This window comes from Maylandia zebra, linkage group LG1, assembly GCF_041146795.1.
Source record: "Maylandia zebra isolate NMK-2024a linkage group LG1, Mzebra_GT3a, whole genome shotgun sequence".
Lineage (NCBI taxonomy): Eukaryota > Metazoa > Chordata > Actinopteri > Cichliformes > Cichlidae > Maylandia > Maylandia zebra.
The window spans coordinates 942,728-959,969 of NC_135167.1; the positions used below are offsets into that span (position 1 = coordinate 942,728).

Sequence of the window (17,242 nt, forward strand, 5' to 3'; positions counted from 1 at the left end):
TTGGATCAATAATCTGATCGGTCACATGATGGAGCGCCTGGATCGTTCTCCTGGAGCTTCATGGAGCAGGTGAAGTGCGAGTGGATGCAGGACGAACTGCGTTTCTGTGGATTTTTACTCCATCAGCCGGTCAGTGCGCCCCAGGGCAGCTGTGGCTACAATGTAGCTGCCATCGCCAGTGTGTGAATGGGTGAATGACTGAATGTAGTGTGAAGCGCTTTGGGGTCCTTAGGGACTAGAAAAGCGCTATACAAATGCAGGCCATTTACCATTTACCATTCTCTGGTTAGAGGTTTAGCGAACTGGAGTTTTGACTGTCTGAACAGCCGCCCCTCCTCAGCTCCAGAGGTGACACACCTGGATTGGTCTGAGCGGAGTTTCACCTGCTCTGACAGGCCCAAGTCTGGGTCAACACAAACCTGAAGGGCAGGCGTGTCGGCTCTAGCAGCTCGAGGACCCGACGTTTCTTTCTTAAAGGACGCCTTCATGGGTAACTAACCAGCACCATGTTAGCGTCCTGATTTCCTGTAACACTTCCTGACTACTTCCTTTGTGAGAGGCCAGTCACGGTTTCCTCATAAATCTGTGTGCACGCTCTCAGTGAGGCTCTCGCGGCGTCTTTGGTTTTTGTGGTATGATGTTGATATTTGTAATCAAGCCACCTGCAGAGGTCAGCTGCGACCCGGTCCAAACTGTGACATGTGACCTCTGATGCTGTGTTAATGTTAATAAAATAACTTTATTAGAAAATGATTTTGACCCTGAAGCTAGAAGCTGGCCTTGGTATTAAACGTAGGTAAAAAGGAGAGCGTTCTGCTCTCACCTGTCCTGAGCAGACACCTGTCCACACGGCGCCTCCGAACTTTACCCAGCGTGCACTCTGTCACGTATCCTGCAGTGAATTATCAGAACCAGATCAAACATGCTGGTTGCTCTGCTTCAGACGTGAATCGTCACACCGATGCTCAGAGAACAGCTTCAGCACTCCTGCAGGCGGTGAAGAACTGATCTGGGTTCAGTGTTTTCAGCCCTGAAAAATAACGAAGAAGCTTCCTGAAAGCTGAACGTTTCACTCAGGTGTGGAACATCAGCTGACGGAGGGGTGACACCACAGCGACAAACCCAAAGGAAAGAAGAAGAAAGTGAAACAGGAAGCAGGCGGGTGCTCTGTGACAATCCTTTTTTAGTTGGAATACATTTTATTTTTATTATAAGTACAGTTCAGTAGTTACAAAACGAAGCATCTGCCATGAGGATACAGCAAACAGAAAAGTGTGGAGCTCACAAGACAGGTTTGTACATCATACGTGGGGTGGAATGATCATCGGAGCTGGTTCAGAGATGAATCTTTACACGGCTGGAAAACAGAGAGCAAGGTCGGAGGTCGCTTCCGAAGCGCCTCGAGCATTTCCTCCTCGCGTCTCACTCTCACTAGTTTGATTTCGAATCCTCTGTTTTCAAAGATTACTGCCATCTACGTAAATCAAAGAAACAAAAACGGGAGGATATACTGCAGAGAACGATCAGCCGGGCTCAAGCAGCAGCAGGCCTACGCTGAGGGTCGGGGAGGGGTCAGGGGTCAGCATACAAAAGAAGCCACAAACAGTAAACTAAAAAAGAAGTCTTATAGTTGGACTGTACATACCGCTTTAGACTTTTCTCTGGGTTCACAAAAAATGACGTAGAAACATTTCACAATGCCAAGGGACACACAAACACACACCTTCATTTAGTTAGTTAGCTAGTTTGTACTGTATAGGTTGGATTTATAATACTGTCACAGTGCAAAATACTCGGGAGATCGAAACGAATCAAAGAAAGAAGAAAGGACGAGTCCCTCTATGCATAATGATTCTGTATATACGGGGAGGGGGCGGGGCAAATATGTCTGCAGCACAGGAGACGATTGTCATCTTTTTCCTCTTTTTTTCTCATCGGTAAATGGACAAGGCATTATTCATGTACAGTACATATGAAAATCCAAAGAAAATCAACCCTACGGCCTACGGTCGAGCACAGCTACGGAGCTTTGAAGCAGTAACGGGGACGTGTTTCTAAGGCTATACACAATAAGCATTTTTCCAGTTTTCTTTTTTTCCTCGTAAAGTAAATACATCGAAGCGTCGTCTTCAGTAGTCGGTAACACTGTGCAACAAAGATGGTGGCAGTATTTTACACACGGCCGCAGCTCCACAGGACGCGGCGTTTGAAAACGCCGCCCGCTTCTCAAACTGTTGCCTCTTGCCGTCGCTCTCTCGAGGCGGCGGCGGCGGCGACAACAGTACGGTACAGAAAAACAGACGGAGGCAGAGGGAGAGGCTGAACCTGTACGCGCGCATCATCTTCGTGCCACCGTCGCCGGGAGGCGTGGCCTGCGGGCAGCCAGTCCTCTGCATGGCGGGAATGTGCAGATTTAAAGTTTACACCTTAAAAAAGGACACAGCGTCTCTAAGCTGAGGAATGTTTCAGGGACACTTACAGGAAGTGCTAACAGGTAGTTTCATCCAAAGAAAACAAAGAAGGAGAAGAAGAAGAGAAGACGGGGTCGGGGGGTGGGGAGGGCGCTCAGAGCGCCAGAGACAAACAGGAAGTCCACTGCTTTAGTGTCCGGGAGGCTGTGAGAGTCATTAGGTCCACGTGGCGCCGCTCTGACGGTAGTTTGTGTTTTCTCATCTTAAATAAAGTCTCTGATATAGTGTGTCCTTCGTTAACCTTCATCCTCTTCATCACCGCCTCCATCCTCACCAGCGTCCGCTCGCTCTGGCGCGGCCATTACTCTTTGTTTACAGCGTGGGCGTCGCCTACATTATGGTTGTTAGGGTGGTTGTTAAGGTCGCTGTTAAGATGGTTGGGGTCGAGGGTCAGCGTGGGGTCATGGGTCATGGGCTGGTCCTCCTCTCCTACCCACAGATGCACTACGGCCAATGAGAGAACAAGAGGCAGGTTAGCACCACGGACCCGCACACACACACACACAATGTGGTTTCATATGTTTGTGGGGACATAATGCTTTCCCTGGCCCCCTATCCCAACCATCAGAAATGAATGCCTGACCCCAGCTGTAACCCTAACCCCAGCTGTAACCCCAGCTGTAACCCTAACCCCAGCTGTAACCCCAGCTGTAACCCCAGCTGTAACCCCAACCCTAACCCCAGCTGTAACCCTGACAATAAAACCACGTTTTGAGTCTCAAAAATGTCTTCAAACTTATGGGGACCCGGATTGTGTCCCCATAAGGGCTGCTGGTCCCCACAATTATTATAAACTTCCAATTTGTGGTCCCCACAAAGATATGAATACACACTCACACACACACACACGCACATGGACAAACATCATGGTGTGTAACTAACAGTGACGTCCGCACGGCGGTCAGCTGGTCGCTGAGGCCACACAAAGATGGACGTGTGGACGTACACTTACAGAGTTATAAGAACAAAGAATATGATAATAATTTGTAGTGTTTATATTCTGTTGTTGTCCATTTTATATCAGTCTGGAAGCTGAAGCTGGATGAACTGAAGGAGCAGGGTGGGGCTGAAAGGTCCGTCTATGCACTGGATCAGGTGGATGTTACTTTGTGCAGGATTCATTTTCCCTCAATGATTTTAGTACATTGTTCACACCTTCAGAATAAATTTAGAACAATTATTAAAAATGTCCCTGAAAGCGCATCACCACACGGTCTCCATGGAAACATCTGTTCTTTATTAAAAACTCATCCAGATCTGCTTTGATGGAACATTTGTGTTACTGGGTCAAAGGTCATGGTTCAGTCTGACCTTTGACCCAGTAGGATCTGAGGATCTGTCCTGGATAAGAACCGTGCAAAGAGCTCCACACATTCATTTTGAGCCTCCATCTATAAAAACAACACGTGGTCTTGATCCTGTGAGCTCTGTGCACGTGAGCAGCTGTCAGGCAGGACGTCACATGATCACTGTCTCACGCACACACAGTATTCATCAGTCAGGATGCTCAGATTGGACAACTGAAAGTTTTCTGGTGTGCGTGTGTGAATGCAGGTCCTTGTACATGATGAATGTGAGCTGGACTGAGCAGCATGTGAGGCAGTTTCAGCTGTTTTATGGGAAACGTGCAGCAGGCAGGACAGTGACCCTGTTAGTGTCATTCTGTCCAATAAACAAACACGTGGGTATCAATTTAATCTTTTTTCTTTTCAGTACTGAAGTTCTGAAAGATTTTCGCTCCCCGGCGCTCGTGCACTGTTGATACATGAACGGCGCAGTTGCTCGGAAAGATTCGGCCTCATTAAGATGTAAAACAGACGCATCACCTTCTTTTCTGCCTTTCTGCTTCCTGTGAGGCTGAAGCATGAGCGAGGTCGGTGGGTCGACCAATCGGCTGTTTGTTTCCTCCTCGCGCTGCTTTTTTTTGTCATTTTGGGGGTTTGGGACGATGTCTTCGAGATTGGGCGCCAACACGTTTGAGTCCCGGCAGCGCAGGCCTTTCACGCCCAGCGCCCAGCTCAATAAGTGCGACGGGAAGTGTGACAGTGGCGAGAAGCGAAGTGAGTAATTGCAATAAAAAAAGTTTTATGTCTCTGTGATACAGTAAGAAATGCATAACTGTAATTAGGTCCCACAGCAGAGGCCACTAAATAATACAAGCCCCCCCCTCCCGGTTTTGCACACTTTCATTCCCTCAGCAACTTCTTTGAAAATTATTTTGCAATAAAACACCGCTGAGCACATTTGCATGTCATGTTCTTTTAAAGTGGCGTTATGAATCTGACAAAACCAAATTAAAACACGGCTTTATTTGAGCTGTGCTTTCACAAGTATGGAAATGGATATGAAAATGAAAGGAAGTACCAGCGTAACAGAGGGAAAATAAAGAGCTAATAACATGATAAAACATCTCTTAGATTCAGCAGCCAGTAATAACTCTCAGACTGTCTGCGCGGTGGGAGGAGAGCCCAGCAAACTCACTTCACGTGCTTCCCCGCTCCGCGTTACAACTGCAACCAAACAGAACCGTCACACGTACACGTCTGCTCTGCGCCGCGGCCGACGGCGCCCCGCTTCGCTTCTGCAGCTCACCCATCTACACGTCCAACCACGGCAAAGAACGACACGTATGGGACACCTACTGTGGAACCTGGTGCTGCTGCCCTGCGTGGCAAAGAGACTTAACCGTGTTCAACTACTGTTCATGACTTGTTGGCCTGTAATCTCTCAGACGTGCCTCTCATGAATCATATTAAGTCATTGTGAGCCAGAAAGAAGATTATACATCATGTATAAACGCTCACGGACGTGACACGTGTCTGTTTCTACAGAGACGGCAGCACAAACTCCAACAAGTACACATCACAGAGTGTAAGGATGCTGAAAGAGGCCAAAACCACTGGACTGATCTTCATGCAGGTTCTCATTTCTTTCTTTTATATAAATCCTGCTGAGTACAGTCTGTTTACCAACATCAGCAAACACACTGTGTAGTACTGCTGTGAAACACTGCCCCCTGGTGGTGACAGCTTTAGTTACACGCTGCTGAAGATGAGTTTACTCACACATCACATATGCAGGAATCAGCATCTGCTCTAACACAGACTTCGCTTTCTTTTCAGCTCAGCTTCAGTTTCAGATGATTTCTGGTCGACTGTGTGGGTTTGTGTTCACTCTCGGTCACGTGGACCTCGCGTCATTAAACACACGAAGCGACATCTCCTCAGAACGAACAAAGACTGACACCAAAGGTATTGTCTGCACATTTTATTTGATTTTTCACTGTTTTTAAAACCTCACAAATAATTTCAGCTGCTTGTTTTTTTCTACACTCTTTGAACCGTACTTTTATGTGCCTGCAAAAACACAACACTCATTCTTGTGTGTGCGCTCACGCTGTGAAAGGTTCATTCTGTAAAAAAAAAACACAACACTGGTGGGGGGGAGGGGGGTTTCATGTGTCTACCCAGTTGTGGGCCAAATGGTCTCATTTTTGCTGTGCAGGACAGCAGCGTGATACTGAGCAAACCAATGTCTAAAAATAAAAGTACGGGACTCATTTAATGTTGAAGACAAAGTAACAGAGGTCCTGTTAACACCTGCAGCAGACAAATGTGAGCTTACACTGCTGCTTCTGACTGGCTGCTTAGTGATCACATGATTAGAGGGGCTGTGAGTCGAGCCTTCACCTCCCAGTGGCCCCTCCTGAGCCAGGGAAAGACCCGGATCATGGCTCCTCACTGGTGTCATACCCACCTGCAGCCACACGATGGCGATCTAAGACCAGGAAATGAGATGCTGAAGTGCTCAGATGAGCGAGCAGAGCTCCAGTCGCAGCATGGACATTAAACACACGAGACATTAAATGCGATCCCAGCGAGAGGATCCGAGCTCCGACTGTGGGTGCCAGGTCTGCTGTGAGAACAGCCCACACCTCTAAAACGAACCCAAAATAAAGTTTCCTTGTTTTCAAGCTTCAAAAAGTGTTTAGTCTGTCCCCAAGGGCACTTCCTGCCTTTGACTTCCCTGTAAAGAAACTTCCTGTAACGAGCTCCAGATTAGGCCCCATATTTGATTTTCACTGTTCATTAACTAAGCCACCTGGAATGTTATTATTTAAGCACGCTGCTCCTTCTCCCCAAACAACTGCCGCTGCGAGGGGGGAGCGCTTTCCCGGCCAACTTTATAGATTTAGCATAACTTCCCTTCACACTTTTTAATTTCCCATTCGGGTAGATGGCAGATGCACCTCACAGACACAGAAACCTGCCCGGCATTCATCTCTCACATGAATGCGAGTCTTATCTGTTTGTTTCCTTCAGACAGTCTGCCGTCTGTGGGCCAGAGCACCTCGCACACAGCCCTGCGCCCGCCCCACAAACATCACACACAATCTATACGTCGGCCCGAGCCACCACAGCGCCCTCTTGTGGCACGCCATGAGGCGGCACCGGCGGGAGAGGATCTGGGAAAGCTCAACATATGGTGTGAGGACACACAGCTCCAGGATCCATCTACTGTTAATACATGTGTCATGCTTAACAGAATGGATAAATGGGGGGGGGGCAACGGCACGGTGCTGCACTGAGCATGTGTCGGGGAGTACACGCCGGCGTGGGTGTGTGTGCGTGCGGACGAGTGTGTGTCGTCTCAGAGGCATCACCTGACGTTAACATCAGCCTGCAAAAATACCACACGCATACTTATGCACACACACGCACACTCACAGAGACACACGCATGTCAGGTATTCATATCTGAAATCTGACTTAATGCTTCCCGAGCCCCTGACCCGCCTGTAAGCCTGTCACTGAAAACACATTTTCAAAAATGTCTTCAAACTTGTGGGGACCAGACACGCACATGCACACGCATGCAGACACAAACACGCACTCTCACAAAGAAACACTCACACACACGCGGCTGCTTGTCTGTTTGAGCTCAGAGCATTTACATTTCTCTTTGCTTTAGTGGGAAAAAGTGAAAAAGGAATAAAGGTCACGCAGCTGCGTCACACTGAAGATGAAACATTTTCATGTCAGCCTCACAGTTAATGCAATAATTCGTCCGAGCTCTCGTACTCATGTTCACGTCCACGCCGTGGAGGAGGCGGGATCCCATGTAGGACAGGTGTTATTCAACACCCACAGCGCTCAGCCAATCAGAAGAAAGCTGGCTTTCAGGAGGAGGAGCTAAAACAGCTGATTCCAGAGAGAACATGAGCTCCAGGCCTTGCAGAAGCGGCTCTGGATCGTGTTTTTTTGACCCTGAGCGGGCCTGACAGCGACCAGCCCGCCTGTGAGTGTCACAGAAAGAAGGCTTATTCTGAACTGTGCAAAGTCGCCCTGCGAGAGCTGAGCAGGAAGAAATGGGCTTGGCACACTGGGGCGTGTTCGGACAGGTGACCTGCGCGTGTGCATGCGATGTTGGCGGTGGCTCTTTGTTCCCTGTCGCAGGCTTCCGGCCTCAAAGCGGCAAAGAGTGTTATCGTTGGCAGCGGCGCGCCTCATTGTACAGCCCGGCATTTCTAAATATGTAAATATGAGCAGCAGCAGGCTTGTATACACCGAGGAGGAGCGGCGCAGGAAGTGAGCGCAGCCCGCGCCCCCCTCTGCCTCCAAAATTGTATTTTTAGATGGTTTTAATGAATACAGGATGTTTATAGTTACCATTCCCTGTGATTCGCACAAAAGACTAGAAAAATCCACACCGCCACCCCTCCTCTTCACCCTTCCCACCTTCCTCCCCCTCCTTCCCCCGATCCCTCAAAGCACTACTAAAGAAGCAGAAGAAGAAGAAGGAGGCGGGTGAGGAGAAGTGGCGGCAGCTTGTTGTGCTGCGCTCTGATCCTTATTAGACAAACAGAGCGTGGCGTTGAGGTGCAACAAAGAGTGACGCCGGCTCGTGCGCGGGCGCAGCGAGAAGGTTCCTCATCGAGCGACTTCAAGGCAATTTCTGTTGTTCCTGCGATTTAAAGCCAGAGCTTGGGGGGGGGGTGATTAGGTGATGACTCCATGGCAGCTTGTTTTCTTTTTATAAACTCACTCAAACTCTGAGCTGACAGGATGGAGGGATCCAGAGGAGGAGGAGTGAAGATGGAGGAAGGCATGATTGCAGTTGTGTGTGTGTGTTGGGGGGGGCACAATGAAGTGAGCGTTAGTGGCCTCTTTCTATCTTTCGCTGTCTGTCTCCAAAACTGTTTCTGAGGCTAAAAGATTGCCGGCGTGATAATACCTCCGCTGAGCAATTTAAGCCCAAACACTCTGATGCTACAATCTGTCTTCTCTGCCTGATAGCGCTTTTCTCTCCTCTTCTCTCCAAATTACTTTCTTTCATATCTAATTATATTTGCTAATGATCTTATAAGAGAATAATGGAATGTGCTTGATCTATTACCTTTTTTTTCCAATACATAAATACAATGCGGGGGAAATGACTGCTGCAGACAGGAGGAAATGTTTTTTTGAATGTTTTTGATGAGAGGGAAAATGAAGCTGGGAGCTGCAGGGTCATTAATGGGCGATGAGCGCAGAGGTCATCTCTCACATTCTCTTTGACATTTCTCTCATCTGACGTGCACGAACCGTCGCAGCCTCGTGCACGCTCTCCATCCGCTCATCTACCGCCAGCCTCGCTCGATCGCGCTTTTAATGGAAACTTAGTTTGGCAGCATGTCGGCGTCACAACTTCGTGGGCTGAGTTTAACCGTGTCGGCGTGGTCGCTGTGTTCACTCCGCAGCACCATCCGTGCTCCCGGCCGATGCCCCGCAGACACATAGCTGCCAATCACCAACCTCCAGGTAATGACTGTTAACGGTGCGAAAGGCTGCAGCGGCACAAATGCACGCGTTAAACATGTTGCAGCGTCGGCTCTGACGGTCGTTCGACTTTTGTTCAGTTTAGTTTTCAAAAGTCAAACTTAAGGTTTTATTGGTTGCCGTGGTTACCACTTTCTTTCAGTGTGCAGGTCAGATGTGAGACATAAACAGAATCAACATAGATGCATCGGTGTCGTCTCTTTGGCAGCGAGGACTTCCTGCAGGACGCACAGGAGCTCACGCTGCTTCCTGATTGGGTGGTGTGGTTTGAATCACATCACAGAGCTGCACACAAACTTCTTCAATCACATAAAACCAAAGCAAAGTAGATACAATAAGTATAAAAACTTGTTGCCACCAGTCGTGCACCTGCTGGTGGACAGACGTGAGCGTCCGATCGTTTAGTGCCGTATCAGTGCCGAAGCTCCGAGAGTCACAGGTTACACAGACGGACGTGCTGCCTCAGCCTGAAGACGAGATTTGTGCAAAAACTAAATGAACCTCCTTCTGGTTCTGGCTTCTTCTCCCTGCCTATCTGCGGCTCGGGCTGCGTGGCGACACCTGCTGTTCGGGGCAGTACTGCGGCCTCTGGCTCTCTGGGAAAAATAAATGTGCCCCGCTTTAAACGTCTTTATCTGAGCAGCTGTCGTCTCTCCGTTACCAAACCTCTACCCTGTCCCGTCCACCCCTCGCCCCCTCCTCCATCCTCCCCTGTTATTTTTCCTCCCTGCAGGACAAGCCGAGCCCTGACAGGCACTCTAAACCCCCGGCATTAATGGAAGGAAATGGCATTCGATCCCTGTTTGATCTCCTAATCATTTCTGCTGAAATGATAATTAGTGCCCTTCCAATCCTCCCATAGAGGAGGAGAGAGGGCCGGTGGAGGCGGCGGGTGGGGAAATACATAAATAGAAAAAAACTCTTGCTTTTTAGCCCTCGAATAACATCTCTGTCACCACGCGGAGCATGTTAGCATCCAACAAGTGCTGTCCTCCATCACACATCCCTGCTGCCACACACACCGAGACAGGCCTGGAGACTGCAGTCTGTGATTCCTTTCAGCTGACATAATCCTGATTGATTCGTTCAGCAGATAAAAACCCGGTCCACTTCTGCCCTTTTACGGGGGGGGGGGGCTGCAACATAATACGGCCTTTTATTCAGCGACAGTGTCACATAATGGTGCAGGAATGTGCAGAAAGGCTGCGGAGCGCCGAGAAAACCTCGAGCTGAGTGTATAAACTGGAAGGAGATCCTTTCACTTGTTTCAGCAACACGGACGGCCGAGCTCATCGCCAAACACCGACACCGAGCTTACCCACGCCGAGGCTGGAGGCCGAGCTGCTGCACGATGCTGCTTTGACTTTGATTAAAGCCCAGCGTTGGGGTTTCCTCTGCCTTCTGATCCACCCACTAACAAACAAACTGCAGGCATATCACAGGACTTTTACTTATGCTAGAAGAAGATGACGACGACAAACGCAAGCTAAGATAAAATGCGATTTACAGTATCGGAAGTTTTCTTGCAGCCAAGACGAGAAACACGAGTAATAAAGTAGAAAAGAACTCAATGAAGAAATTAAACAAAGTGGTGTCATTCAAGAGAATAAGACAATATCCTTCCATAACATCAGGGTTTAAGCCCCGCCCACACTCACACTGAAGTCTCAGCCCTACTTTCCTAACTAAACATAGAAGAAGAAGAAGTGGAGGTCTGAGGGTCGAGCTCTGAGTGATTCTGGTGCTTTAACCTGTTCCTCTCACATCACCTTCAGTAAAATCTGCCTGAGATAGCGGGGTCTGCCATCATCATCATCGTCACCCTCGTCATTGTCACCATTAACACCATTATCACAGCTGACAGCTGTGAGTACACTAGAGGATACCTGTAGTCTCTTCACAAATGGAGACAAAGCAGTAAACGAATCAACCAATTAGCCAATCAGAAGCAGCGGCAGACCAGCAACTCTCAGATACAGATATCTGGTAAACTTCCTGTTTCTGCGAAGCATCCACGCCGACACACTGTACACTTTAATCAGTCTGTTCGTGACGCCGCCTACAGAACAGCCACAGATAGACAGGTGTACGTGGATATATGGCCATATGGAGGACCCAGCCTGATTTTCGGCCCCTGCGTGAAGCGATACTCTGTGCAGCGTCAATGATGCTTCGTGACCTTCAGAGTTAGAATATGACTGAGCGTTTCCACGTCTCTGAGCCGTCTCATCGTGCCGCAAACATCTCGCCTCTCCTCGTTTAGCAGAGCCCCAAACAGCAGACAGCCTCCCCGAGAGTCCACTGTATTAATTGTAGGCGCTAATCTGCAAGCCGTGGCCCTCCCAGAAGTGGACAGTGTTTTCGGCAGCAGCTCAGTGGCGGTGACATATCTGGTTACTAATTCGGTGTGGCATGAAGCCAGATGGGAGATGGGAAGGGAGCAGGAGTCTGCTGATGTGCCAGCGAACCCCAAAGCAAAGAAGGAGAGAGATGACACACTATGGAGGATGTATGTGGATCACCGGCACAAAGCGAAGCAGCAAATGGGACAATAGTATATAGGCCAGTAAGCATATATAGGGCAGCAGTGCTCTGCTGTGGTGTGTAAAAACTGAGATCAGAAAATCAGATCTGCCATTAAACACTGGAGGGAAAGAAAACGGAAGGTCCACAGGTACGCGTCACAGAGTAACGATCCCAGAATACTCAGATTACTCTGAAAGTTCTTTGTAATTCATCTGCTTAAATAGAAGTCAGATGGACGGTTGGACGCAATAGGAGCTTTAGCCTGCCTAATGAGTTAGAGGGGGGCTTTGGGTGAGCCCTCTTTCCGTCCTGTCCTGTTCTTGTTTCTGTTTCTTGCTGTATAAATAAAGTCGTGGCGTTCCCAGCACTCCCATGGCATGCTGGGACCTCTATGGAGCGTCAAGAGGACAGAGAAACCGCAGGTTTTAGTGCCTCCCTGCTCTGAATGTGGGCTTTGTTGGTCTTTAAATCACTGCTTTCCTGAGAAAATCAGAATCCTCAGATGTTTGTCTGCATGGAATCACAATTTTTTTTTATTTATTAGGAAATAACCAGATTAATAGGAGTTAGATTAAACTAGGATTACAACCATATCCTGGATTACTGAGCTCCCACCTGCTCTTCATTGCACATTTCTTGAGGCCTGTTTTTCCCACAGCTGCAGGTTAATGCAGCGTTCCCGTTTTGTGCTCACAGCTGTACAGAATAAAGGAATATGTGTCTTTAATCATAAACTCACATTACATAAATAAAAGCACACTAAGAAAGGGCTTAAACAAACTGTTATCATGGATCCAAGTGAGGCGTCGTTCATGCTGCTCCTTCTCCCTTTTTTATTTTTAATATTCAAACATCCAATAATAATCAGACAGACATGTTCATACACGTCTCTACACCTCCATGACCTCCTGATCCGGCTTCTCTTCCAGATTTCTTTGCTCCCGTCTTTGTTTCCATGAAGACAAAGCCGCTTTGCAGCAGTTTAGCATTGCTAATAACCCGTGTTTCTGTCTGCACACACACACTCAGCTTTTTGATGTAAAGAGATAAAAAAGTGAGAAATTAAAAAGTGGAGCACCTGGCTGATGTTTTGTGGCTCGCCGAGGTCTCTGATGATTCAACAGTTGCTGCTACAAACATCTGTTCGCTGCTCTTAGCAGATCTCAATTAAGGCTCACGCAGCCCGGCACGCCATGCCTTATTTATGAGACGAACAAGGGGAGGAGGCCAGAGGTCTGAGAAATCCCCTCACACAGGGAGGAGCGCAGAGGGGAGGGGGGTGACGGAGGTGCCAGCACTGGCTGCACTTTAAGAAAATAAAAAAGAGGAGCGGTGGCAACAAACGGCCCCGAGCCCTTCCTCATCTCCTCTCAGAGAGCGAGACGATGAAGACGAAGGAGTGTTGATATGATTATGTAAATGTAAACAGGATTTCCTGCCGACTCGGAGCCGCTCCTCTCTCTCTCTGACCCGTTCTCCTTGCAAATCTTCCATTTAAGACGAATTCCCCTGGGGAGGCCGCTCTGCCGTTACTTAACGGGATAATTATGATATACGAAACCTTTCCAAGTTCACCCCCACTCCCACACCCCTCCTCTCCCTCCCCAACCGCTGCCTCCATTCCTCTCCGTCTGTCTCAGGTCTGTCCTGTGTCCGGGACCGCGAGGCCCCGCCCCAGATTGACAAAGCGACTTCAGACGCTGCTGTTTGTTTTGGTTCAAAGCTGAAAAAAGTTATAGTTTTATGATGAAAAACAGTGCTGTGAGAGCAAAACTGTAAACAACAGAACCTCTGTTCTGATTTAACGTGCACACACTCATGCACACTTTGGCAGATCCATCCAGTAACCTCTGACCTCTGCAAGGACACGTTCCACACCAGCTGATTTCATTCAGTTCCTAAAATGTTTCTCGGACATCAAAAATAATCCGAATCTTTCCCAAACGTTCCTGCAGGACGACGCTAAAAATGCCTCTGACGTCATTTACTGAAAGAAATGAAACAGCCTGAAACTCCCCGAGTCCTGACAAACGCGACCTGCGGCCAAACACGCCGGCGTGCTACAACCACGCAGGAAGCCCACAATTGCAAAATAAAAGACGTGACATCGCGAAATGCTCACGGTGGCTGTGTCAACCACTAACAGTGCAGGAAGTGAGGACAAAGAGCCGTCGTCAGTGTGACCGCTGAGCTCCGTTTGGCTCTCTCTGACCGTTTTAATCGAATCAGCTCGACGTCTGTCATCCGTCTGCAGGAATCAGACGTGAGGAACATCTTCATACGTGACGCCACAGAGCTGTGAAAGCGCTCAGCAGCAGATCCTCCGACCGACTTGGACCCAAACACCATGACCTCACAGTGGAAGAAGTGAGCAACGATCACATTATATCCCTGTGTGTGTGTGTGGGTAAAGCAGCGTATTTACTCTTTGGTCTCTAGCAGGAACAAAGGGAGGCTTTTTGATACGCAGCGTGGTGAGCGCAGAGGAGTGAGCAGAAATCATGCTGCTCCAAACATTTCATAATGCAGACATACAACTTAATTGCGATTGTGCGTGGTTGTTTGGTTCCTTATTTACTCCAACAACTTTGTTACAGAGCCACACGTCAAACTATTTACACGCTGGTGTAAGCACTTACGGCTACGACTCTTTCTGCTTGACAACGGCCATAAACACAGGAGTGAGAGATCAAAACTGTTCATCAGAGAGCGTGACAGATGACAGATATGGCAAGAGATTTTCCATGATCTTCTGCACACATGGGGGGAGGGGGGACTTCAAGGGACGGAGGAGGGGAAGGAAAAAAGGAGCTCGGAGAAAAGTCGGTTTCCACACGAGGAGGTGCAGCGGCTCGAGAAATGAGAAAGCCAGAAAGTTCCCACCAACGGTGACGATGGGATCAGCGTGTGCTGCAGACGGGCTCGGCTTCCTTCACGGGGGAAGCCGTTAACTAGTCACATGGTAAAATGATTTTTAAGTTTGAGTTTAGTCTTCTTTCATTTAACCACCCTCTTTTTGGCTTACTCGAGGACATTACAGTACTGCAGTACTCCCTGGAATGTGAGCTCGTAGTGAAAAAACGATTTCCCAAAAGCTGGGTTCAAGACGTGACCAGAAACACGACGTCAGCTGCCGACTGACAAAGTAAAAGACATTCATATGTCTCCAAAGACTGGGGTCAAAGTTCACGCTTAGTTGATCTCTCTGCTCATAAGAAACATTAAGATCTGCAATAACGATGATTTTGGAATGAACTACACGTGAGCTATCGGCGCTGATCAGGCGCATTTTGAGATAAAGTTTTATAAGTGATCGCCAGCCCGTCGTCATGGAAACTCATTAATTGTTTAAATGTTTTTCACTTGCTGTTTCGATGTAAGCGCCTATAAATAAAATACATTATCATAATTATTATTAACGGTGGTTAATAATGATGTTTACTCAAAGGCGCCAGTTTCTACGGTAACGTCAGTCATATGGCACGCGTGTGCCGGGCAGACTGCAATCTCTGAAACGAGGTTCATGATCATGTGACTCAGGTCGCCGCCACCTGCCCACTGATACGCTCAGAATAACATCCACAGTATGCCCGTTTAACTTTGAAATAACGTCCAGATAACTGTTTACAAACCAACATTATCGATCAGTGAACATTATTATTGATTATTATGATTCTTTTTCAACAGTAAATAATAATTATTAGGTATTTTATTATAACTTTAGTAATGAAACAGCAGGTTGGATTTATTTTCTTCATCAAAGAAAAAACAAGTGACTGTGATTTTTAGTGCTGATTATTTTGGGGGTTCCTGTGACGGAGCACATCCTGGTTAAAATGATTTCTTTGTCTGACTCAGTAAAGAATAATTAATAAATAGCGTGGCGCCCCGGCCCTCCCCTTCCTGCTGCTGTTGAAATCCATAACATTTCTTTTGTTCCCTCCTTTCTGTAAGCCCACTCTCTTATTTTCCCAAGGCCGAGAAACTTCAGACATGAGAACCCTGATATAAAACCAGGGAAATTTACCTGGGATTAGCAGCCATTGACAAATAACCTTGGTGATAGATGCACAGTAGATTTGGTTCAAAGCTCTCCCCGCAGCCTCAAAAGAGATTAGTTCACTTCTTATCAGGTCAGAGGCGTCGCCTGGGAAATGTGTTTAAAGTCACATTGATTTATTGAAAGATTCCCCAATAAGAAGATATCTGTAGACTTAAGGAGTGCGTGTGTGTGAGTGTGTGTGTGTGAGAACAAGTGCCTCAAATAAATTACACTGCCTGTTGGAGCTTTGAGAAAAAGAAAAGCTGCATACAAAGACATTTCAAACTCAAAAGCACTTGTAGATAACTCGCTGGATTCGGCCTCTGGAGAAAGACGCCGCTGTTCTCGCTCTACCTGCCTCTCTCTCCATTTACCCCACGCTGGCAGCGCTGCTGAAAACAGCGATTGTACCGCGGAGAGACGCCGCTGACAGGGAGGTATAATAAGGCCTCTTTGTTCCCCAGAGAGCGAGGTAGAGACACATATGGACAGAGGGGGGTTTACACCATTACCTTCTTAAGCGTCATTATCAGGCCGAGGAGAAGAGGACTGTGGGAAAGCGGGCGGGGAAGCCGGTGAGTGAAATGGAAGATCTAACGAGTCGCTCACCGGGTCCACCTGCAGGACGAGGGCTTCGATTCTCCGCTGGCTCGCGCTCACCGGAAGCTGTCCCTAAACCTCATCCCGCCGCTGCTCTTCTGCTGTTAATGTTTCTACTCTGTCGCTTCAGCCGAGACAAAAGCCCACTTCAGGACGCCACGAGGGTCGGGCCCGTCTGTGGGCACCGCTTTGGTGAATAGTCCAGTACTTAAGCAGCTCTGCTCCTCCTGAGCGCTTCATACAACCGCCTGATCTGCAGCCACCGCGTCTTCCTGCTTTAATAAAGGTTATAGAACACACCATACAGCCTCAGCCAGGAGCTGATCTCCTGACCACTTCCCAGGGCCTCCTCCAGGAGGCTTCTTGTCACATCCGGAGCCCCCTACTCTGCCTCCTCTCGATGTGGAGGAGCTCCTGCGTGACCTCCCGAGCTCCTCGGCCCACCTCTGAGGCTGAGCACAGCTCACGTCTTCTGCTCGGTTCTTCCAACACCTGCAAAGTCCACGTCAGGAGCTGGCGTGGAGGTGGCACAAGTTGCTGTGGTTAGACCTTCGTCTGCCACCTTTTCCTCACTTGAAGTGGTTTAGGTAAAAGTCTGGTGTTGATGCTTCATTAACATTTAAAAGTGTGCTAACCAATTAAACGATGAGCAGCTCTTTTCAAAAATAAACCCCCCAAACTGAACAGATGGAGGGAAAGATGGAAAACAAAAGATTCACACAGAAGAGTAAAATATGCACAGCTGATTGGCTCTGATGTCATCAGTCAGCCAGGTGTAACCCGTCA

At 48.2% G+C, this 17,242-nt stretch overlaps 1 protein-coding gene and 1 long non-coding RNA gene across 11 annotated transcripts in view; one reads left to right on the top strand and one right to left on the bottom strand.

Moving 5' to 3' along the window:
• Window positions 1–17,242, top strand: part of LOC143416894 (uncharacterized) — a 95,146-nt gene that overhangs the window by 76,744 nt on the left and 1,160 nt on the right. For both annotated transcript variants that reach the window (XR_013097162.1, XR_013097175.1), the window contains exons 3-4: window positions 5,303–5,390; window positions 5,594–5,722. This is a non-coding gene — a long non-coding RNA (uncharacterized LOC143416894). The remainder of the gene's footprint in view (window positions 1–5,302; window positions 5,391–5,593; window positions 5,723–17,242) is intronic.
• znf536 (zinc finger protein 536) overlaps window positions 1,177–17,242 on the bottom strand; it is a 199,421-nt gene continuing 183,355 nt past the window's right edge. For all 9 annotated transcript variants that reach the window (XM_076882350.1, XM_076882402.1, XM_012923137.3 and 6 more), the window contains one exon: window positions 1,177–2,915. In XM_076882350.1, coding sequence (XP_076738465.1) covers window positions 2,773–2,915 — 143 coding nt within the window. In that variant the 3' untranslated portion in view covers window positions 1,177–2,772. The remainder of the gene's footprint in view (window positions 2,916–17,242) is intronic.